Consider the following 25,428-nt stretch of genomic DNA (forward strand, 5'->3'; position numbering starts at 1 on the left):
AGAAATCTGGAGAGTCTTAAAAATGAAGTTCCAGAAAATACAGCATGTTAATGCAATAAGTTTATAACTGTTGTTAAGAAATATTGTGCTCTTTCTAATGTATTTGGTTGCCACTTTTACATACATTTGCACCCATTGCAGCTGGGAATTTTACTGGAACACTTTGGCGAAGTACCTTAATCAAGGCTACAACAGCACTGGCTCAAACCCAAACCTTCCAGTTACGAGTCCCACACCCTCACCACTGCTCCACACTGGTGAAATTATTCTGGCAGGGTTGACTGAATAGATTCAGATGGAATGGGGTTGAACAAAGAGAGGGCAAAAAAGTTAAAGATAGCATACAAGTTAATGGCATAAACAGTTTTCTCACAATAATAACTGTGGACTTTGAAAACCATAAAAGCTTGGTCAGATCAGTTTTGAGACTTTTGCCTTTCAAAGACATACATCACAAAATGAAATATCTGGGCTCTTGTTAAGGGCGTGCTTTCTAAAGAAATCAAGCCATTCTGACTAGAAAGTATTTCTAGGGCATAAGCAGTAATGCTAGTGTTAAATAAAAAATACTGCATTCAGGTATGGTTCTTTTGTCTCTCATGTTATTTCTTCCTTGAAAAAAACAAAATGACTCATGTTTTCTGTGATTCACACTACTAATTGTCTGTTACAGTCTTCTAGTTACTTTGGTCTAGAGATAATTTACAAGAAGTACAAATTATTGCTGTCAGTATGCAGGCTGGAGTTGCTGTACAAGATCTGACAAATAAAATGGTTCTCTTTTGTTAGCTCATGCATTTTCCCTAAAACAGCAAGTCTCAACTTAAGCATTATCTCCACATATATCTGCTGAAGAACGTCAATAATCGTCTATAATTTTTTCATAGGGCACCAAGAGTTGATATGTTGATTGTAGCAAGTTTCACCAAAACTAGACAGACACCTTGAGGTTTATGACTGAAATGCATGTTTGTCGGATTACTTGGAATCCTCTGTGATTTTTTTTCCAGAGCGGTAAAGGTGAAATATTGCCCTTTAAACATGAATCAAATTGCATCAGTAATGAGAAAAAGAGTAGTGCAGGTGAGTAGCTGCGTTAGCATGCATAGGCTGCAAAGGAACAAGTAAAGGTTTATTCCATGCTGAAAAGAGAAGAAAGAAAACAACGTTTCGGCTGTGGAGCCTTCTTTGGAAGGCTCCACTGCCGAAACATTGTGTTTTATTTCTTCTCTTTTCAGCATGAGTAAAAGAGTACTACTTGCAAGCATGTTTTTTAACACTGCTTCAGATGGCATCAGCACTTCTGGAAGATTAAACTTTCAATCTATTCAAGATAGTGAAAGGTGCCTTAAGGAGAAGCGTTAGGACTTACCAAAATATAAAATTAGTGCCCCATCTTACATAGACTAAATTAAATAAGGCCAATATGGCACTTTGAAATCTGAACAACTCATGGAGAAAAGGAATAATGGATTATTTTTAAATTAAATGAATGTTAAGACTTTCAAGAGTGTTAAATCTAGTCAAGTCAAATAAATGTTTATGAAAAACTCCAAAGGTGAGAACATAAGTGAAAGATTAGTAATATTTGCAGCAAGCCTACAGCAGCAGTTTTTAATTAAACATCAGTACTCTAGATTACCAATGTCACCTACGTAAATTAATTACATTTGCAAATAAATTAATGAAATAACAGCTCTGGAAAAATCACAAAAAAAGCTTAGGAGCGATACTTAAGGGAATGCAATAAATTGCATAAATTCTAACATTTCTGCACCTCCAAACTGCAGTCTGATTAAAAAAACATGTAACTACATGATGAGCGATATCACTGGGAATTCTCTACCATTAAGAGTTAATTGTAATTCAGATGTGCAAATATCCAAAGAGAGTTAATTTCTGAAATTGTGCAAGTTATTTTCGTTGTCACATTTTCAGGAGAGCAGAATAAAACGAGTACATTTCACAGTTACAGCAAACACATCAAATGTGGCAAATGTACACAATTCAGTCTCTACAAAAAATGCTGAATTTGTCTAAGAGGCCAAGTATTCTGCAAATTTACTGTTTTATTACTGGGGTTGACAACAGATATTGTGTACTACACTGAATTTACCTTAAATCCCAATAAACTGGCTAGGCTTGGCTTCAGGGAATTAAAACACATCTGTCCCCACCTCCCTTCCCTTGAACAACCGCAGGGATATTCAGGAGTTCTTCCTAAGGGCTTGAGCACCATTAACCCCACTTTCATTAGCTGTTACACTCCCCTCTCCCCCTATGCTGAGACGTTCTACTTCTGGTATAATCACCGAGTAATAGGGGCAGCATCTCATTACTTCATCACACTTAAACCTGCCTCACACACGTGACTTTTACACAAAAGTGGGAGTAACCAGTTTCCAATGTTCCCTCCAAAATCCCCTGCTCACTTAATCCATTTTAATTTTGATTGTAAATATCACAATAAAAACTTATTTCCTTAAGTTGAAACTCTGCTCACCAGCGACCGCATTAAAACTGGGGAAGACAACTACTATATTCCAGAACACAACATTTCAACGTTTTAACATGGACTGAAGTGCTGTATCAACTGGGTGTGTGCAAGTGTTTTTTGGAAACGTTTTATAAATAAGGTGCTGCATCTCAGGTGGAAGACATTAAGTCAATAAAGTGCGAGGTTGGCACTGTTCATACTCAAGATAATTCTCAATTATTTTATCTAAACCAACAAGTTCTCCGTTTCGGCACTTCGTATACTTCCAGTTAACGGTAAACATTTTACTTTTCTACTCAATGTTGTTACTGGTCTGTTACTGATGGCCAACTGTGAGGGACTACTCACTACATTTTAAAAATGCATTGAAAGGAGGCTAAAAAAAAATCCCGTAGAGCATCTTAACAGTTACATTTTTGAAGCACGGGAAAATCACAATCTATTTTACATAAGGAAAAAAACATTTTGCTTGAAATCTGAAGAACTAATTATAAGTTATCCACATACCAGAAAATACTTGGCAGCATGATCTGTATGCACATTACTAAGTTTCCTTCTCTCTCTTCAGTACAAAGAGTCAAGTGGAGGTTCCTAGTTTTTACATCCTATCCTTCACATGTAGAACAAAATTGGTTTCTGTATACCTGGTGAAACACCACCTTATGGAGACTGTGTATACAGCCAGAAGTCTGTGTTGCTTCCTCATTTAGAGATCTGTATATTTTCACATTCACGACTGTACCAACTATAGTCACTAGGTGGGGTTGTTCGATCACAGAAATACAGATGATCACAATCCTGGGCTGTTACTAACAAGTTAAAGAATTTAAACTCTGCTTCTTAATCCAGAAGCATTATCATATAGCTCAGAAATAAATAGTCTTCCTTGTCAGTAGGTCACATTAATGGGAAAAAAAGCCAGGGCTACAAAAATAAAGATTTAAGAAAAAACTGGTATTTGATTAGCTTATTAAAATGTATTGCTTATTAAATACTTCTTTGGCAACTATTCACACTAAGCTTTACAGCACATTCATGAAAATGTCATACAAAGTCCTACATGAACAATTTCAAAATATTTGTTAAAGTAGTTGGTATCATTTCAGATTAGGTGGCAGTCAAAATATTCAATATTTCCTTATGATCAGCGTACTAAACAACTACAAATACTGCTGCACCGTAGTGTTTACGCTTATCCTTAACATAACCTAGCCCGAGTATCATCACTACTGAACACTCAGGCTCTGTACATGAACTGGCTCGATTCAGCATCACACGTCTGTCCTCATCCCACTGCCTCCCGGCTTTTACCTGAGCGCAGGACTCTTCGGGGGTTTTGGCACTGACGGAATACAGTGTGGGCAGGTCTAGTCTGTGCACCGAGAACTTCTCCAGGCTGTGCAGGGCGGCTGGAGCCAGGTGTGTGCTCTGACCTGAGCCCCTGTCGCCGGCAAGCAGAAGCCGTGGGCGGTAAGAGGTTGGCTGGTGATAAGCAGACCTGCAGGAGGGGAGGGAGAAAAACAGAGAACCTCTCTGAGAAACTCTCTTCCTACCGTCCCAAGATCAGCACATGCCTAATCATGGTGTGGAGCCACCACAGCGTGTGCAGTGAGGCAGCGGCACCTTGGAGCGCACCAAACGTGTTCTCAAGACTGCGGAATACACAGATCGATACAGGCTTGAAGAGAACAGCCTGTTTTCCTGGGACACAGGAAGCATGAAACGTTCTATAGGGAGAAATGGGCAAACATGGCCACATCTGAATGTCCTACTTTGCTTTGTCCAACGTTGCTTGAATTATGGCAGCAATTCAAGCAACAGGCATTTCCATCAACACCTTTTCCTAGTTATTTGTTGCCGTTCCTTTTCATATCTGAGCATGTTTATTTCACTTGAAGGCTGTGTGATTTATTAACACAAAATGTAAATAAAAAAATATATATTGTGATCTCGATTTCAGGTTGTTAGATCACAAAGTGCATTACTTTGTAAAGTAGGCTTTCTATAGGCACTGTAAATATTAGTTGTGAATACAATGAGCCTAATGTGCAGTATGATGACCTAACAGGGAAGTAATGGCTATAACAGAGGCTGCGTCCACGTGTAAATTAAACCTGCTGCTGGCCTCACACTCCTCTCCAGGTTTTTCTGCGAGAATACAGTGCAGGTGGTCCACGCAACAGATGTGTCTCACGCAGATTAAGACAAAACCTGAAACTGTCACACAGCATAAAGTATGTATATACTGCTCTATATGTAATTGTACCATGAGAGCAGATTGGTGATGGCAATTTGTTTACTCAGCAGGAAATTGTGTCCTACTGTACAAGGGTAATTTGTTAAGACCAATTACAAGTTAATGCTCAGAATATTCAAGCATTTACAATATATTAAGGTTATGTTTCCTGTCCTATTCTGATGTACACACAGAAAACACTTGCGTTGTCAACGTCTTGAGTGCTGCTGTCATTAACAAACACAAAGAAATCAAGAGAGGGCTTTTCCTGGAACACTCCCATCGCAGAAAATACTTCTCATCTCTTCCTTTCCTCTAGAAATACTCTTCCCTGAAGCTCTATTCAATATCAACTAGTTTATAGCTTAGGCAATCAGGCCATATAATGTGCGTAGTGTACATTACATTTTTTTTAACATTTCGTTTTGTCACCTTTCCCCTAGAAGCTCCCAAGTTTAAATCAGCTTGGGTCGCCACAGCGCCCTTGCGCTAGCACTGGTGACCTGTGGGCAACATGGACCCTGCTTGTCCATCCCTTTCTTCCCTTCTCACACAGCAGGAGCCACAGAGCCATGAGCGAAGATAGCCCGACGCAGGAAGGACTTCCCCAGATTCCCCAGGAATGACATGAAATATCAGAAGTGCCTGCCAAGTCAGCGAGCTCGCTCCTGCACTAGCGAGGACACTAATAACCAATAATCAATATTCAGACCAGTCACCTCTGGACTACAGGGCCCACATTTTATTCAGCACTTCTCCGGTGTTTTCCTAAGGTCCAAAGACATACTGGTAGGTTAACTGGCGCCTGAATAATTGGCCCTGGTGTGAGTGTGTACAGGTTTGAGGCTGTAGGTGTCCTGCGATGGACTGGCATCCTGTCCGGGGTATATCCCGCCTTGTGCCCACTGCTTGCCAGGTTAGGTTCCAGCTCACTCTGTAACTCTGTACTGGATGAGCAGATTAGAAAATTGATGGATGTCCTCTTTACCCTTTGAGCTACTTGGATGCCTCATCACTCACATTCTTAGTCTGTAAAAATACTTTAGAGATCCATACCAAACAACCCATATCGTGATTTTTTTTTTTTTTTAAAGAGGCTTAATAAAATCTGCTCAGTGCTCTCAAATTTGCTCAACACTCAAACCTCACATACCTAAAATGTGCATTTTGTCTTTCCAGGTGCAAAATGCAGCAGAAAGCACTACAGAAGGGCTCAAACATTCAGTAATAAATAATCTGAAAGTCTTATGTTCTTATATCATAAACTTTCTCTAGACAATGTAAAGCAATAAAAAGGTTAAAAAATGTTAGGATAAGTAAAAGCATAGAACTAAATTCAAGGGATGTAAAATTAAAATAGTGCAATGTACAAGTACAGTGGTAAAACAAAATTTGTGAACCCTTTGGAAGTATCTGTATTCCTGCAGCACTTGCTCCTAAAATGGGATCTGATCTTCAAAATAGTAGATATACATAATTTTGTTAAACAAATGACATACAAACAATTGTACTTCTTCATGTTTACATTGAATACTTTGTTTAAACATTCACTGACTGTGCTGGAAAAAGTGTGCATATCAAAATCCTCAAAGGCACTAAGAAAATCTGCCCAGTATATTCTTCAGTGAAAGACAAACCAGAGGTTCCAGTGCATTTAAAACTGAAAACCGGAGACACTATTTTACCCAAATGACTGTGGGAGAACAGAACAAACTACCCTGACATGTTCCATCAGATACAAACAACTCGATGAGATCTTTGGACTCAAATGTACTAGATGAAAAGAAATGGCCTCATCTTGTGACAGTACTCCTAGAGACCTACTGTATCAGCAAATAGCACAGCAAGACCAAGGAACCAGACAACTGTGGCAGGAGACATACTCACATTGTAAAATGAAGGAAAGGTTTATTTGCGGATGGCTGTTTCTTTGGAGATCCTAAATGCGAGGGGTTATCAAAAATAGATGGAGCACCATCGTTGTCATCATCGCTGTCTAAGTCATCGTCCAACAGTTCACTAACAAGATCTATGAAAGAAAATGTGTTATAGGCTAACATGGACCCACATAAGTGATACGCCTTTAGAAATAGTGTTGCTCAACACTTAACTTGCAATGGGCATACCTCAATAAAATATCTCATGCTAGACATAAGGAAGGAAAAAAACATCTAAAAGACAGCTGTCCTTCTGTTTGACACAGCAATCTCTTTTGTTACAGTGATCACATGCAGGAAACCTACGAACACAGCCACCGCAGGGAGCTTGTCCGCCACTCTCCACACGAAGCTGAGGAGCACTCACCCTCTCTCTTGTCGCACTGCGAGAGCTCTGCATGGGGAAAGACCCTGTGCAGGCCAGCCAGGACTTCAGCGAAGGTGTTCTCCAGCAGCGGCCTGATGACGGCGGACAGCGCATGGCCGGGCGACATCAAGCTTCGCTGAGAGGCAGGCACAATGTTCCTCATGGCATAGTAAAAGTCCTGGGGGCTGAGAACGATGGACGACACGTCCAGCTTGAACTTCTGGCTGCTGGCGTAGATCTGAGGGTATCGCCGGCGCAAGGCCACTAAGGCAGTCTCAGTGCAAAGTGCTTTGATGTCGGCACCGCAGTAGCCTGGAAAGGACATTTCAAAACAATGGCCACTTAGTGGTAAAAGAAGGCAATGTTCCAGCCAGCTGGGGGCATGCCGGAATACTTTTCTGATCAGAAGGGTAAATAAATGCTAAAAAACACATGAAAGACATAATTAGAGCAAAGCGCTTCACAACATTTTACAGAAAATCTAATGAAAGAGGCGAATCTTGAAAGGTTCTTGTAGCATGAATGTTATCTAAATTTTAGAAAGTAGACTGTTAACACATCCCATATTCACAATACAAGACAACTTAAGATTTATTAGTATTAAGGGTCAAAAAGTAATACATGCACAAGAAACCATTGAATTTAGCAGCGTGTTCAATGCTCTGCTCATGCATGAATATTCCTCTTGATTTATTATTCAGGTTGATAATTTGGTTTTCCGTGTATTAACTGCCAACATCAGAACAGCCTGTCACAGTAAGGAACAAGAACCCTCACTAAGAGAGAAAAGGTTGTTTCGTGGCAGCATTGTTAAATTCAGGTTCACTGAGTTTGCTGTCACCATGTTCCTCTAAATCCTTACCGACACATTTCTCAGCCAGTTCTTCCACAAAAGAGTCATTTAACTTGGGATTCCAGTCTCTGGTGTGAATCTTTAAAATGTGCTTTCGAGCCTGGGGGAGGACAAAAATTGCAAGTTATTTCAACTGTTAAGAGATCATCTTTACTCAGTTACACTATTATTATTTCTTGCACACAAAATAGTGTCCTCAGACAATATATGGATAGTAAAGTCAAAAACGTCCTACAATTTGATTTACTTGCAGTCAAGCAATTTGTATCTGCGATGGTGAGATTTATATGAATGATAAGTACCATATGTATTTTAAAGTAACTCCATGCATTTGGTCAAATTAGAAAATCAGTCTGGCGAGGTCAAAATGTAGATCTAAATCCAACTGAGCACACATTTTACAAAAACAAAAACTGAAGTCAGACACCAGGAATAAGCAAGAACTTAAAATGGCTACAGCAAAGCACTTCAGATAATTATACAAAAGAGGTTGGTGATCTCAACAGCTCACAAACCACATATCCACTGCCTCAAAATAATAAGTCCCAATATGCAAGGTCACTTGAAATCACTGGGTTGAAAATACAGTTAAGAATGGAGACCCAACAATCATTTTATTTTTCCTTCTTTTAAACCTCTTTGCTGTCATATCGACAACAATTAGAAAGGCGTGTATCCATGGTAAGAGCTGGGGAATCCCAGAACCAATCTGGAAGAAAGACTCTGCCGGGGTGGGATGACACACTGCACCTAATCAGAAACTGCTGTTTCCTGAGGGGCTCAACCAGTACTGGCACTCACGTTACAATCCCAACATCCCGAATTCAAGCCTGGGTTAGGTGTCCAGAGCCGATCACGACCCCAAGCCACAGCACACAACTAGCTCAGAGCCCACAGGGAAAGGGCACAAGTGGAATATTAAAAACCGAGAGCAGGAGGCACTTCTTTACCCAAAGGATTGTGGGAGTTTGGAACAAGCAACCCAGCCACAAGTCAATATCCTACTACCCTACAATATACTACTGAGTGCCAAACAGGCTCGATGGGCAAAAAGACCTCCTCTCATTTGAAATATTTCTTATGTTCTTATAATTAGTTGGTTGGGGCTCTTCTAGCTTCCAGCAAAATAAAATGGTAACCCAACTTCCTAGGCACCTGCAGACAACATCTATGAGGGAGACTACTCCATGAACTGGCACTATGCCTCCTGTTCCACCTCCTGCAGTGCTTACAGTGCATCAAAAGATACAGGGCCTGTTAGGGGAGACAATATTAGAAAAACAAAATTCCAGTTTGAATGAGTAAACAGAAAACTAATTGGAATTCGTAAGTTAAAGCAAAAAAAAGAATTTCAAATTGTGTGTTCAGGTGTCATGTTATGCTTAGATTAATGATGCTGAATTGAGCAGTGGATTCTGTGACTGTATGCTGTAAACAGCCCGACTTGTGTAAATCCAACTTTATTAGTCATGGCTGTAAAGCGTACTAGTGACATGAAAAATCTTGCTGTGTATTACTACAATACTGTTTTAATACCATGAACCTGGGCTAATGTAAAGTTTTGCAGAGAGCAACCCCTGCATAAATCAGTCTGTAGTTCCAGGTTGTTCCATTTCTGCTAAGTGCTTAATTTTAAGAGCTTAAGCAGCTCCATCTATGTTCCAAGCCCACCCCAAACGTCTGCCTCCTGTAGTGCCTCTGCAAAACCTCACCTTTTCACACTGTAGTTGAAAGGTTGCACAACGCAGTCCGAAGACTCCCTCAAGAGGGGATTTCACGTCACAGATTTGAACGCAAGGTAAGCGCTGTCCGTGTTGATAAGCACAGCAAAAGGAACTCACGACACTAACTTGTACATGTGAATGTAGCCTAAGGTTTTCAAAAGATTCTCATTCAGCTTCTGGAGAGAAGTAGATCAGGTCAGAGAAGCTGGGGCTTTCTAAAAAGCCAAAAATGCCTCTACTCAGATTAGAGTATTTCAGCACTACTAAACAATTTCATTTTTAATCAACATAATATGATTTTTTTCAAACTTTCCACACTCCAGGTCCTTGCGACCAATGGAAATAGGAAAACAGGATAAGCGTCTTGTAGCAAATCCAATATATTAGGGAACTTTTTTATCAGATAACATGACAGTGTATATAAGCTCAACAGTAAACAAAAAATTGTTTGCCAGCAGGCATATCAGCCTGCAACTCACAACTGGCAATCCACTGAGGCTCAGCAGGTGAGAGTCTAGACAGTACCTGGATAGGAGACCTCCTGGGAAAGCTAAAGTTGCTGCTCGAAGAGGTGTTAGTGAAGCCAGTAGGGGGCATTCAACCTGCGGTCTGTGTGGGTCCTAATGCCCCAGCATAGTGACAGGGACACTGTACTGTAAACGGGCACCGTCCTTCGGTTGAGACATAAAACTGAGGTCCTGACTCTTTGTGGTCATTAAAAATCCCAGGGCGTTTCTCAAAAAGAGTAGGGGTGTTACCCCAATGCCCTGGTCAAATTTCCCATTGGCCTTTACCAATCATGGCCTCCTAATAATCCCCATATATGAACTGGCTTTGTCACTCTGTTCTCCTCCACACTGATAGCTGATGCGTGGTGAGCGTTCTGGCACACTATGGCTGCCGTTGCATCATGCAGGTGGGGTTATCACATTGGTGGTGGTGGAGGGGAGTCCCCATTACTTGTAAAGGGCTACGAGTGGAGTCTCCAGAAAAGTGCTATAAGTGTAAGGTATCATTTTATTATTATTAATAACAATAATAAAAATATAAGTCATTAACCATTAAATTTGCAACCCATAAGTAAACACATCACCTCTTCAGCTATTATTTTAAAAGAAAAACGTATTTTAAAAGAAAATCCCACAGCAGGTGCCTCCTAACCAGGGGCTGATGCTCTTTCACTCGAGCTGTGACTGGCAGGTCCTCCTCTTTTGTCAGAGAGGATGAAAGGAAGGGGCCTACCTTTTTATCAGGCAAGTTGAAAAGAAACTCCCTGTCGAAGCGGCCAGGTCTCCTGAGTGCAGGGTCAATAGAATCAAGTCTGTTTGTAGCACCAATGACAGCTATTTCTCCCCTGTTGTCCAGTCCATCCATCAGAGCCAGCAGCGTGGAGACGATGGAGCTGCAACAGGAAGGAGGCCGTGCTCAGAAAGGGCTACATTTGCTTCCTGGGTTAATAAACATGGAAGCCAAAGAGCCGCTTCAAATTCATATCTACTAAGTGCTTCATTACACAACGTGTAATCAGAAGACTGCTGTTTTGACCATATTGGGGGACATTCAACATGAGGACATTCAAGGGCAGATACACAAGCATGTCTATTTAGAATAACCATGCAATCCTATTCATACAATGGACTACGTCAAACGCAAAGGAAAGCTGAAACATCGTTTTACACATCTGTATATTATGCATGGACAGGAAACGTCCAGACAATATGCACAGCAGGAAAGGCCCCATGTTTAAGCTAAAGCCAGATTTCACAGGTTCTAGCCATACCATATGAGTAAGCTCTGTCATTAGCTGACAGGAACTGGGATTGCCCCAAGCAGTGTTGCAGAATTGCCAGAATGAGCTGGTCACACTTGGCTTACTATACAACAGCAGCCCCTGGGATTTTCTGAGTGCGTACTAACACAGCTCTAGATGTTGTTAGTGCGGGCCTCTGAGGTCTACCAATCAGTGCCAGCTATTCTATGGGCACTGCTGGACTGAAAGAAGTATTGCCAACATGTTTCAAAGGAAAGCAAGCACAGTCCTCACTAATCATACAGAGGCTCAAGGGTCTTACATGTAATATCCATAATAACTCCCACTTTAAGTAAAACAAGTTAGGCTTTATTCATCTATACTGGACATTTTGCAAGACATACTAGTGTTAATTCAAGTGGATATGCAATTTCCCATGGTCAATGAAAAGAACAATCAGAAAGAGGAATAAAAAGTTTTCATCTGTCACATTCACTGGATAACAGTTCTGATCAGATCAGGACCTATAAGACCTTTGGCACTTTTTCTAAGTCACGTCTTAGCTGAATTGTGGCTGTAATTGTAATTCATTTCTGAGTTAAAACTGCCCATGTGACACTAAAAGAGAGCTGTGTAAATATTTGGCATTATCTAAATAGCCTAGCTTAAGTATGTTTTCTTGCTTCAGTTCTGGACTTTACAAAAATTTGAAAAGCAACTGACAGAAGCATTAGAACTTGCATACTCCCAGCTCAGAGATTTTAGAATTTAGCTCAAGGCCTTTATGTGTAAATAAACGTTTTAATACACAATCTAAACATGAATTTTAACTGTCATAGAATCTAATTCACAGTACTCTAGAAAACTGAAGGAGTGTATGTCTTTCAAGGGAAACATACACTGTAAATGACGTTCAAACACACATGATCTAGCTTTGATGAGCCTGATGAGGGCAGGACAATTTCACGGACATGAAATTGTTGTATGAAAGTGCTATTTATACAGTGTATTTAACAATTACAGTACAATTTAAAAGCAATTTGAAAAGTAACAATGCAGATTGTAGTACAATTATCACAAGACTGGAGTACATAATTTTTAAACAAATTGTGCTAACATGGCAATAAATAGCTAGCAGACACTAGCTATTAGTGTCTATTAGTGACCCTCTTAAAGATTTTCCACAGAAGTCCCACATTTAGGAGCAAAAAGACTGAGAGCTCTATCTACGCTAAGCAAAACCCAGGACAGACTACTTCAGGTCACAGGAGGCCAGAAGACACAGATAAATAAATCAGTTAAGGCAAAGCAAAGTTGAACGCGGCTCTACAGGGCCAAGTCAGCAACATACCTGTGAATCTGATCTTGTCTGCTGGAGCGAACAGGAGCCAACCCATCAATTTCATCAAAGAAGATGATGGACGGCCTCATCAAGTATGCCTGACAAGAAAGTAAAACTGTTAAATGTCACTTATCTTTCATCGCTGTCTTCAAGGTAAAGCCTTGAGATGAAGTGTTCCTAATTTCGCCCGGGGTTTAAACGAGGCCAACTTTTGCAGGCCAAATTCTTTCTGGGGGTTCAACTACTAAAAACAACCCATGAGACCGGAACAAACTGCTAGGCAGAGACACTAGTTAATACAACCACACTTGCAAATTGATACTTCTTAGTATCCCACGTACTTATTTTAATGCAGGGAAAATGGCCCTATTAAATAGAACTGGAATCAAACAATGTTTTCTTCTGAATCTTGTGAAAAAACAAACACACAAAGGGTGTGTGAAATATGAATTAAATTAACACTACTCCTTGCGAGAAAAATGGCAGCAACGTACACATCTTAAAATTTGTATTGTTTGTAAGGTATTTTTTTCCAGAATGGAAAGAAACCCGCGTTTCTCTCTATAACCTGAGGTCCATGCTAAAGTCATTCAGATTTACAGCCAAACAACAAGAAATACGGATAAGCCATAAACTGCTGCAGCAATAGTCTAGAGAGGATTGTTGGTGACTATTACGGTTTGTAGAACAAATTATGAAACTCAGACGTTTTGTTTGTTGCTGTATGTTTGCTCTGTATAACATTCTAGGACTGTTGTTGTATTTCCAACTGCTGTTTTTAATTTACTGTTTAATTTAATGTTGGTGTTTGACCACTGTAATTTTCAGTTTGCCAATTTACAATTCCCCAGAGAATGGTGGGAGTTCAGAGGAGATCCATAGCACCCCAGACACGGAATCAATCCCCAGGGCCCCAGTGCTGTGAAGCAAAAATGCCTACTGTGCAATTCCGTAAGCTGTTTGTATTTTTTATTGTGCATTAACGAAAACTAACATTTCCTCATACACTGGTGGTCTGCAATTCGAAATACCAAAAAATGTCATCTGTTTAGAGACCAGTCTGCAGGATAACCTGAGGAGGACCAGCCACTGCTCAAACACCAGCAATTAAAATTAGTTTGCCGGCACAAGCAGGACTTAACAGGTATAAATATTAAACTTTCAATTAGAAAAAGAAAAACAGCTGTTGTTTTTCAGGGTTAGCATAATGAAAGCGCGCAGTTGAGTCAGCAGCAGGACAGCAACATAAGAACGGTTACAAATAATAGTTCAGCCCATCCAGACCATGTGGTAGTTGGTAGTTTATTGATCCAAGGATCTCGTCCAGCTGTATCAGCTTCAACCACATGGCCAGGCAGCCTGTTCCAGACTCCCATCATTTAACTTCTAACCATCTCGCTGTCTCGCCTTTACCGGGGCTCCATCCCCCTGGCCGATCAGGTAGGAGCGGGATGAAGCAGAACGAGTTGGGGGGCTCCTGGCCTGCTGAGCAGCAGGGGCAGCAGCTCCTGTGCCTGGCCTGGGGCCTGCGGAGCTGCGCCGCGTCGCCAGGAGCCGAGGCTGTCCTCACACAGCCCACAGGCACGGGTGTTTTCGATAATTTTTGGAAAAGAGGCCCATCTCTCTGCAGGGCTTTTCGTCCCTCTGACATCAACAGGATAACAGCCATAGGTGGGGGAAAAAAATAGAAAATGTACTTTTCTTTGATTACTAAAAAATCAAGAGTGTAAGTTATAAAGTGAAAAGACATAAGGTGAGTGAAATGAGCCAGGCTTGCTCCCATGATCAACCTACTGTACCCCAACATCTTTATTTATCACCCCAGTCACTCCGTAGGTCCCGCTCCCAAAGAGTATCTTTCCCACCCATTTTCTAACAAATACAGGACCGCAGGGTAGCTGGATCCTGGCAAACAACAGGCGCAAGACACAAAAAACACACTGCCGAGTCCATACCAGGGCAGACACAAACACAAACACTCCCAACCAGGGACAATACTCCCATAAGATGATTAATACTACCAGAACGTCTTTGGACTGTGGGAGGAAACCGATGAGAACACGAGGAGAGCACATAAACTGTACGCAGATAGCACCCCTGGAATTATACTTTGGTCCACAGCGCTGCAAGGCAGCAATGTTGACCACTGCATTGCAGAATCATTCACAGCTTTACTGTGAATTACATTTTTGTAGGGGGCTGTGTGCTGACAGACTATACCAAGGCAGCTGCGGGCGCTCTTACCTGATCGAAAAGAAGCCTGAGCTGCCGTTCAGACTCCCCAACCCATTTGCTGAGACAGTCAGCCCCTTTCCTCATGAAGAAGGACACCTTGCGGTCACCCTGGCTGCATTCGTTGGCGAGGGCTCGAGCCACCAGGGTCTTCCCTGTGCCAGGAGGACCGTAGAACAGACAGCCTCTGGAGAAGACAGACAAAACACGTTAGAAAAAAAAACGAAACTGTCTTAGGCCCCCTCCACTCAGCAATGATGAATGGGCATCCATTTAATAAAGGTTTTCAACATTCAACTCACCTTGGGGGTTGAATTTTAAACTTTTCAAAGACCTCAGGATACAACAGAGGGAAAACCACCATCTCCTTCAATGCCTGAATATGATGACCGAGGCCTCCAACACTGTCAAACCGAACCTAAAAATGAAAGTTTCATATTGTCATAGTCAGTGTTTTACAGCATAGGAAGGAAACTTGCCATTCACAGACATGCTATCTGGGACTTAGGCTGTATCACATGAATACTTCACATCATTACAATGGAGACTGCACACTGAATTATTGTGTATCGTGATGTTTTATTTAGGAAAAAAATAAGATTGCAGTACCAGGAATCCAGACTTACAGAGGTGTCCAAGTTCATGGGGTCCACATCTGCTAAACTAGCACCAACTTTTACACGATCGCGCAAAATCCCACTGGCTAGGTCTTCGTGACGCAAGTTCATGGGCAAACACCTGTTGAATACAAGTGACAGTATCAATCACCTGCACCAATCACCACCTACACAGGCGCCAAAACTCCCACAAGGCTCTCCAACACCCGTCTCAAAAGACACACAACAGAAGGAAATACAGGTTTTTCTCTGACATTTGGAGAACACACTCCTCAATTAGCCTGAGCTAAAAACCAAATGAAACGTATAGTTCGTAAAACAGTTTCAAGACAATAAACAATTAAGGAGAACATGTGAGAGAGATACATATATCATGAAGCCTTCATATCGCTCCCAGCATTGAGTTTTCTTTTTTATGGCTCTCCAATAATTCTTAAAAACTTTTACAGAGTTTAAGTACATAAAAGTGCTGTGCAGTGATCTCTCAGGAGCTCGTTCATTCAGACTCCTTTCCTGTCTGAATGGCCTCCGGCCTGCAGAGTTTTTTCAGCGGTACCTGTTGCGAGCTCTCGTCATGCTTTTGTTCTTCCGTCGCTCGAAACGCTCCTCGTCAGACGAGGACGTTGTGTCACTGCTATGAATGGCATGCTTCTTCACCCTAGCCAAAACAAAACGACACGCTGAGCGCCGCACGTCACCGGAAGAAGCGCAACGTCACATGAAACTACCGCTGCTGCATCCGACGGGTGACATCCAGGAAAAGCCATCTACCCAGCTGATGAAAAGGATCGCAGAACAAAGCGTTCCGGCTATGCGTTTTCTGTGAAGGCTCATGGAAAAACTAAAATCCATTACCCATCTGTACCAGAAATAAAACAAACTCACAACCATTCAACACAACAAAGCGAAGCACACTGATACAGATGTGGTAAGTGAGAAAAAATAATTATATAAGAGGCAATATTTGCATTATGGTTAAATCCATTCTGGCTAATTCCCTCCTGTTATATTAACAACATACATTTTCAAAAACTGCACCGGAGTTAAGAGTTGTAATCAGATCTTTTGACAGTGCAGTATGTTAATGGTGATTTTTAAGGAAAACATTGATGGTAGCTGTTTCGTTTTGTCCAGAATAACCCCCCCCCACCCCCGAGTATGTTTAAAAAAACATCCAGCATGTATAATAACTCTGCCTGCTACATACAGGAAAGAAACAGTCAACTGCAGCACATTAAATAAATCCAGTCAATTATTTAACATATGTGAGGATGGCACGGAACATGTTGAGACCTAGTTCTTATTTTCTTTTACCCATCTGAGTGCTGTGCTGCACAAACATGACAAGCACGCCACCCATTTCTGACATGCTCAAGACAAGGCAGCTGAAGAGACCCTCTACCTCATATGGCTTCGTCTTGCTGGAGATCTGTGAGTGTCAAACAACGTGCTCTGCCTCTGTTTCCTTGCTGGTTCTATAAGCAGTTTGACAGAAAACAAAATAAGACATCATGATGGAAAATAGTCAGTAATACATTTTGTAAGTACATTAAATTATTTTGCAAAGGCTACTATTGAAATCTAAAATACACAGTTTTGTGAGCGATTTGTTCTTTACTAAGTTCACCATGGGTTTTTTTTCCCCCTGAAGACCCCTGAAATGGCAGATTATTTATTGAAAAGGCTGCATTGTGCTGTAAGAGTATACTCCTTGCGTTACCCAAAAGCAACCCTGTTGACTGGGCCTCTATGTGGTGCTGACTGGGATATGGACACTGTGCAGAATGTTGAAGAATAATGTTGAAGAAGAAGCATAATCCTCAATCCACTTGTGAAAGTAGTACATCGTGTTTATTAACAGCTGTGGATTTCACATTAAAATTGTGCAAACAACAGGAAAACATTTAAAACTAAGATGAGGAGGCAGGTTCCCCCCCCAAAAAAGAGTTGTGGGAGTAATGCCTGAGCTACTCAGCTGTGTTGCTGAAAGTTGTACTGTCTTATTTCTTTCAGGTAATAGCTGGAAGAAAACCTCAGCTAAATGAGTCACTGGCAAACAAGATAGATGGGCCATATGACCTATTCTCAGTTGTAGCTTTGCTTATTTTCCTAAAACACTTTATAGAGTTATAAAGCACACTCTCAAGTAATTTTAAGCCAAAATTTGGATTAGATAAAAGTGGAAAAAATGTCATGTGAATAACTGAGCAGTAGATACTTAGTAATACAAAAATTAATGCTCTTTCTGAAGAATCCTACTCTCCACAAAAAAGTGTTTTGACAACTAATTTGCAGTTTGAAGTAAGGACTTCATGTTTACTTCTTATTCTTTTATTCTGTGTCAATACAAGCTGTTTTTAACATTAACAACAATCTGAAGTGCACAATTGGATCTTCCTTTGAGCAACAAGACAATAACTAAAGAACACCTCCAGGGGTGATTTCATATAGCCAAAAACCCACAGAACCACTGCGGCTTGTGCCATACCTATGGGCGGCGCCTGGTATCGCTGTACGGTCTTGCGCTGCCTCAGATTGTAGGGGCGGTCATTCTCTTCTCCTGCTTCTTCCGCTTCGTCTCCTTCGTCATCCTCATCATCTTCCTCCTCCTCCTGAGACTCTACCAATGAAACAGCAGCATCCTGAATCTGCACCAGAACTGTCGGATGTTCACCCACACCCAAGAAAATCATCAACATCTCTGGCAAAAAGATGTGGACTTTCATTTTCAGTGTCCAGATGAAAAACAAAATGTCTAAATGCACTTATTGGCCACCAGAGCAATGCAGCAACTAACATATATGGTAGCCTACCATCCTGTTGAAGATGTATTTGTCCATGGTATGTTTTTTTCAAAACTCCTGTTTCAAGGCCAATGTGCCAAATAAGACCCATCACCCCTTCTGTCTTCAGATGTGCCTTTTGATGGATCTCAACTTGTACTGTACAGTCAGATATGGCACTGAGAATGTACGTCCTGCAAAAACCCTACAGTAACACTAACTAGTTCTTTCGACAACATGGAAACAAAGACATAAGAAAAGGCTCCAACAGGAAACATTTGTACAAGTTTAAAATACAGCATTTTATTAAAAACTAAATTCAATAAATTCCTTTGAAAATTAAGGTTGCTGCTAAGGGCTTATGCATATACATACCCCCTCCCCTATTCATTCATTAGTAAAACGCCTTTTACTAAGGATTTACTTGGTAAATGCCCTTTACCAAGGGCTACACCTCGGGTGGGACTCTAGTCTATTGCAGGGCACACATATGCACTTACACAAGCACAATATTGAGGCACCAATCAACCTATATCATAGTATTTCATATGAAATTGCAACAACAGGATAAAGTCCCTGTGAATTAAACAAGAACATGCAGGCTCCACACAGAATGCTCTCCAGCCCAGAATCAAACCCAAGATGCAGCTACACCCAAATTTAATTCAACCACCTTGTATTCTCCCACAAAGGTACACCAGCTTTGTGCCAAATCAGATTTTAGTGCTGTGTAAGCACACCAATACACTGGTGTCCTTCAAAAAATAGATCCAACTAAAAGATCCCTTGATCAATTAGCTAATAACTGACAAGTGACCTGGACCACATGTCTTCCTCTTGCTTGCAAATATTCTTATGAATCCGGGAGTCTCTTGAGAGACAGGATTCAAATTCTTTCCTACACGAGCTATGCATGTCACACACGCCCAAAATGTACCAGTGGTTTTAATGACTCGTTCATTAAATTGGCATTCTCTTCCTTCTTAAACAGGATACAAATTTCAATCCCCAAGATCAATCACAACAAAAAGTTTGAATCCGAAAATAAACGTTTGGATTCTTATGCTGCTTAAGAAACCAAGAAGCAGCAAAAAACTTTGTAAAAGAAACTCTCAGTATTAATCAGTTCAGGGCAATAAATTATGCGCTATTACACTAGGTTTCCAATATTTAATTGATGTATTTTGTTTTGAATTAAGCACATGGCTTATCCAACCTATCAGCTGGTATGTTAATGCCTATTAGCCGCCCTCTAATGACCTACGAGAGGACTTTTCCTCCTATTGTACTACAGTTCCTTTTCACTGTAACACAGTTACTAAAGACAACTTCACACACAGGACAAACAGAACAATTCCTTTTGCCTAACGATATTGACTCACATATAGCCAAGCTCAGGATCAATAGCAGTTTTTCAAATTTAAGTGCCACTTTCAGACCAACTGCCCAGTGCAATTCTGTGAATATTAGAAAGGAACTGGAATGGGGAATTGTTCTACAAGTGAGAATCAATGCTGCACTTGGCATTGATGGACAGCTCTGAACTGTGAGAATCACTGACCATGCAAATAAAACCAGATATCCTGTAGAATAAAGAGAACCAATAATGCTTTTGTTACCAGTTATATTTCTTTCATTTAAGAAGTATTGAACATCAATAAAAAATGAAAGTTACAATATCTTAAGGATAACGATGCACATCCGTTAGCCAAATGCTTTTTTTAATTCAAGTGCTCAGACTGCAGCCTGTCACAAAAAGAATACCTTCCGTGCCTTCCTCCTCCCCCTCAGCCTCGCTCAAGACTTCACGGTGCGCCTGAATGCCGAAGGTGTTCCTCCGCAGGGACTTCCTCCTCCTCTTCACTCGAGAGTACATGTCCATGTTCTCCTGCAGACAGGAGCACTCCCACATCACTCACTGAGCCAGAGCTCCAGGGTTTAAAAACTGCCATTTTTAGCATATATTTTGGATGCATTGTATTCTTTCTGTTAATGAATTCTGAGAGGACAGAGCTGAGACTCACAAGCTCAGTGTCTGTCCACATCCGCAGCCTCTCCACCTCTCGGCTCTGCCTGATGTTACTGATGTTGTCCATCTCCTGGAGGACGGCTTCCGCCGTGCTGGGAAAACAGAAAGACACTGGAGAAACCCACAAAGACACCTTCCCCATCCTCTTTGCCTATTCCAGTGAAAAGGAACATAATCAGTAATGCCTGAATCAAGAAGTAACCAGACTGAGATTCAAAGATATCTTATAAAGGCCACAAAATGTGCTGACATTTTATTGAACGGTCGACAAAAGTCATCAGGCTGATTAATATTTGTCATCAACAGGACGTTTACTGTGAAAGTCACGGGCTTGTAGCGTGCACATGTGAGGCTACCATTGGAAACAATACAAGCTGTACATCTGCTTTGGAGCAGGTTAGCCGACGCTGTCTTGTGGGATTCTGTCCAAGTCCTCTCATAGGATTTCACTCCCGAATGAGGTAATGCAGAGGTTATGCAACAGTCATTTTAATATGTCATAATCAGTCATTATGATCATTTCATCAAAAGGTTGCCATATACATTTAATCAATATAAAAAAAAGTTATAATATCTTCTACAAAATACTTGCATAAATAGCACATCTCTTATTTCAACTGAAGCCAACTCCAAATTTAAGCCTCAAATGCGGGCTAAATAACATTAATTATTTTCCAACAGACTTTCTAAGACATGGTCAATGGAAAAAGAGAAAAAACTTCAAGTGAGGGGGTTCAACCAAACAGTGTTTACCCTAGACATGACAAGAGTTTCCCCAATAGGAGGAGCTACTTTACCTTGCTGTTCAACACATCTGAACTGTGTGGTGTAAGCACAAGAATGTATGAGAATTACAGAACAGGTGTTCCCATGTTAGTGAAAGATTGCAAAATACTGTGAAAACTGACCCCAAAAAACATTTCTTTGAGTTCTGCTCCTAATGTTTCTTGAATGAGTGCCTGAGTGCAAGAGCACTAAAGAAATCTCTCCTCAATACATAGGTTTCAGAATCCACATAGCTGAGTTCTGTGTGAGCTCACACCCTCTGTATAAGTTACTGTTCAGTTTTGTTGCATTTCTGAAGTGAACTTTCAAACCTTATTGATTAGATACAGCTTTCAATTATCAGTTCATATGTTCAGTTATCAGATTTGTGGAAAACATCTCTATATAAGTTTATGACACTCTTTGCTTCCACTTCCTTATCCTGTGACTTTACTGTCCCTATGCCAATTAGTAATTTTGAGTAATGTTTCAAGACAGCTTGCCTAGGTTAACTTCTAGCCTACATTATAATGCTCTTTTAGGAATAATTAAAAATGGCAACCTTGAAGGGGCCGTATTAAAAAGTGAAGAAACAGAAGTGCTTAGTAACCATGTGCAGTGATAATTCTAAGCATAGCAGGGGGATCAGCGCCAGTACCTGTTAACGAGCTGGTCGAACAGCATGCTCTGATTGAGATGATCGAATCGGTTGTTCTTTGACCGGCAGCTTCTCCTAACCTCCACATGGCCATTCATGTGGGAGTGGTCTCCATCCCCACTGTCCTCTCCCCGGTTCATACGAGCTGGAACCCAACAAACATAACTCTTCGGCCTCAAACGGTACTATTCCAGATCAACACAGCTTTCACAGAGGCACCAAACACCGGCAAGACCCTGCTCAGATCACAGAGTCCTGTATCAGAATGAATACAACTTCAAGAAGACACTGTTGCCAAGCATACGGTGAAATGGACAACTTACACGGAAAAATAGGAAAGCTTTCCGTCTGGGGAATAAAAGGAGGCGGGGGAGATTCAAACAAATCTTCAGGTTATTAAATCAGTGTAATCAGTGTATTGCCGGGATCAATTGGCTATGTGTAATTAAACAAGCATCAAAAGATTCATTTAAAAACAGCCTGCAATGGAGCATAACACGTTACATGGTCCACCAGCCCCAGCTGTACAGCAGAAGCAAGGTCAGTTCGCTTACCTTCCCTTGGCCTGGCTTGCTTTTAGCTCGCTCCTCCACCAGTGAAATTGAATTAGATTCAATTACATGAATTAATTCATTGCAATTAGAGCAGAACCGTGCACATGCAATGCAAAATCTCAAATCTCGATCTCAGCCATAATTGTCCTCTATACTGTAAAGAGCACAAAGCAAAGCCCAGTTTCAGGCTTTGAGGTCTTCCCCACTGATGAGCACTGCACAACATCGCTGCCTATTTCAAAAAACACCTGTCCTTGACTTCATCCTCTTTCATAAATCTTTCCAAGAACATTATTTCACTCCCCATGGGTTTGAACTTCACATTAACAACATTTATTAATATTTTGTAGCAAGCAACATAATAATCTGTACCGTGTTTTCAGTTGGGATTATATACAGAATAAGTTGCTGATACAGAAATACATTTTGCACTGTTATTTCTCCTAAATCACTTTTATTCACAAGGGGGTTATTCCAAAGGAATAAAGTCAATATTAAAGAATCTAAAAATGTTTTGGTAGAGATGAAGCACAAATGAAAAGCACTGAAATTAAACAGATCTGCAGGGATGAGTAGTACTGAACAGGACACTTACACAAGCTGCTGTGTCCATTTTGCAGAGATGTTCCAGAGCCACTGGATAACCTGCAACACAAAGGACAGTCAGTACCACAAGAGAAGCTGATGCTGCAATAAGAAATCAATTACACAAATTCCACCAAACTGTCTGCATTGACCAAATATGTCACACTTTTGACATAAAAGACATTCTTTTACCTAGCGTAAACCCAACATCAGTAATAAACAGTGAGTGGAATTCACTTACACATACAGTAATACTACCCCTCATCATCACAACACACCCAAAATACTCTTCTGTTTCTTTCTATACATAAGGAACTACTCTTACAACATCAGCAACATAACATCTTACATTTCATAGGATTTGACAAGGAAAAAAGAAAGTAAAAGTATACAACAGGAGATCATATGGACCATCCAGTTAAGAGGAAAGTCCTATTGGATTCCTACTTAATCACAGAAAAAATAAACTGTGTTATCGACAATATGCTTGTCACTGATGCTGAGTAGGCTTATAACCTAGCCTATTCAACTACTGATAATTATTAGGACACTTCCTTCTTCGTAATGTGAATAAGCCTATGCCAAAGGCAGATTTTTTAAAGAATCTTTAAGGTTTACATTCTCTCTAGATTTCAAAAGGTTTGCTTTTCAAACAAGTCCCCACAATCAATACCGTACATCAAATAAAAAAGTTTAATTCTAAAAAGCCATTGCTAAATTCAAATCAATGAATGTCAGTTTACTCAAAATGAAAAAGCCTGACATTCTAAGGCAGAAAATTCAAAGACAAAATGATAAACCAGAGTTGGAAACGTCTGCTTAGCTAAGTAAACTTGGGACTGCTATAAAACGTTTAACAATACAAGACCTCATATCTGGGCACACCTACCACATTACCACCTACATCTAAAAACCTGTACAGTAATCCCAATCTACAAGCCTTTAATGCAAACCAATATTTTGGGTGCAGCCACTTATAATCAGACATTTTTATTAATTTTAAACTTACAGCGTCTTACAGTATGTTTTTCTAGATGCTATAGATGTATTCAAGGAAGCATGAGGTTGGGCAGCTCTACAGGCAGAGGAAGTGCAGTGCTGCCCACTTACCTGGACTGCTGCTTGTGCATGTTCCACTGCACTCTCTGACCTTTGGCCCTCGGAGGAGGGGAAGTGTCGCTGGACACGGGGTCCGTGTGCTTGCGAGTGCGTTTAGCCGGTGGGGACAAACGAGCACTACTGGACTTGACATCGCTGCCTTGGTCTTTCTGAAGAAAAAACACAATGCCACATTAGGGCAAAGGGCAGCATATCCTGGACTCACTCAGGCCATGAGGCCTTATTCAGGCCGAACTGATATAAAGGGCTTCCGACCCTGTGCTGAAGAGATGGCGATTGGTCAAGGTCTGGCGTGATCTGCTAGGTGCACTCTGATTGGTGGAAACTGCTGTTGCCACAGAAACAGTGATGCTGCTTGGTGTTGTAATTAGCTCAAATGTAAGATGTTATTTGATTTGAAAGGCTTTATTTTTATAACATTTTAAAAGTTGTTACTTTTTAATGTTTTTGTGATATTCATGTTGATTTTTTGAGACTTGATCACATTTTTTGCAACATCAGTGTGAGCTGATTCACAAGCAAATCGGAATGTTTTTCACATTTTAACAAAGACCCTAAAAGACTCTCTGCCTCACGATTTTGTAATTTTTTAATTAACATATGAATTCAATTTAACACTGTATGAGTCTTTTCTGTGGACTGTATGGTTTGTTTCGTACACTGTTTTGTCCAGGGTGACCTACAGTTGCATACACTCAATACAAGAAGTGAATAAAAACTAGATATAAAGCAAAATAAAAATTCAAAAGGTCATAAAACACATCATCACAAAGTAATGTTAATGGATTCAGGCACATAAGACTGGGATGGGAGCCAAACAGACACATGAAGATCATTAAATATTATTTCAGCTGTTTTTTATTTGGCTTGGGAAGCACAACTATTGTGAAAATGTCATTAAATAAGGTTATAAAATATCACCTACCTTTACTCATTCTGCTGTATTTTAACACCACACCTTGGCACACACATTAAGTCACTATGATTGACCGATACCCAAATTTCAAAATGCAATGCAAAGAAAAATACAGGCCCATCTTCTAGACCTTGATGATCAAGTACTATGATGCTTGAATACATTTCCAATACTCTTTTGACTTGATACTGTCACAAAGGGGGTTACAACCAAACTTAGGATTCCCTACTACTACTTTTACTCTTCGTTTCTTTGTCGAACGAGCCCTTACCGTTCAAAAAGGTGCTATTGTGGGAATTTCAATGACCAAGCAGTTAGGTACTCAGCTTAACACCTACAGCACTTCCCTGCCACTGCGCCGGGGGCTTGGTATGGAAAGTCAGGTACAGAAGGAAGAGCACCACCTCCCAGTCCACTAACACCACTCAGAACAACAGCGACCTCGTTTTCCTCAGAGCTATGTT

General features: G+C 40.7%; 1 protein-coding gene across 1 annotated transcript in view; it reads right to left on the reverse strand.

Annotated features, from left to right (window-relative positions):
- atad2b (ATPase family AAA domain containing 2B) overlaps positions 1 to 25,428 on the reverse strand; it is a 98,333-nt gene that overhangs the window by 64,547 nt on the left and 8,358 nt on the right. Inside the window, exons 2-18 of the mRNA XM_088626146.1 lie at positions 24,040 to 24,197; positions 22,940 to 22,989; positions 21,791 to 21,935; positions 20,363 to 20,459; positions 20,103 to 20,226; positions 18,044 to 18,175; positions 16,958 to 17,030; positions 16,112 to 16,213; positions 15,565 to 15,676; positions 15,241 to 15,356; positions 14,951 to 15,125; positions 12,716 to 12,804; positions 10,857 to 11,016; positions 7,900 to 7,990; positions 7,038 to 7,349; positions 6,621 to 6,762; positions 3,809 to 3,995 (exon numbers count right to left, since the gene is read on the reverse strand). Of these exons, the coding sequence (XP_088482272.1) occupies positions 3,809 to 3,995; positions 6,621 to 6,762; positions 7,038 to 7,349; positions 7,900 to 7,990; positions 10,857 to 11,016; positions 12,716 to 12,804; positions 14,951 to 15,125; positions 15,241 to 15,356; positions 15,565 to 15,676; positions 16,112 to 16,213; positions 16,958 to 17,030; positions 18,044 to 18,175; positions 20,103 to 20,226; positions 20,363 to 20,459; positions 21,791 to 21,935; positions 22,940 to 22,989; positions 24,040 to 24,197 (2,265 nt within the window). The remainder of the gene's footprint in view (positions 1 to 3,808; positions 3,996 to 6,620; positions 6,763 to 7,037; positions 7,350 to 7,899; positions 7,991 to 10,856; positions 11,017 to 12,715; positions 12,805 to 14,950; positions 15,126 to 15,240; positions 15,357 to 15,564; positions 15,677 to 16,111; positions 16,214 to 16,957; positions 17,031 to 18,043; positions 18,176 to 20,102; positions 20,227 to 20,362; positions 20,460 to 21,790; positions 21,936 to 22,939; positions 22,990 to 24,039; positions 24,198 to 25,428) is intronic.

Source organism: Lepisosteus platostomus, chromosome 3 (genome assembly GCF_059453375.1).
Source record: "Lepisosteus platostomus isolate fLepPlt1 chromosome 3, fLepPlt1.hap1, whole genome shotgun sequence".
NCBI classification, from domain to species: domain Eukaryota; kingdom Metazoa; phylum Chordata; class Actinopteri; order Semionotiformes; family Lepisosteidae; genus Lepisosteus; species Lepisosteus platostomus.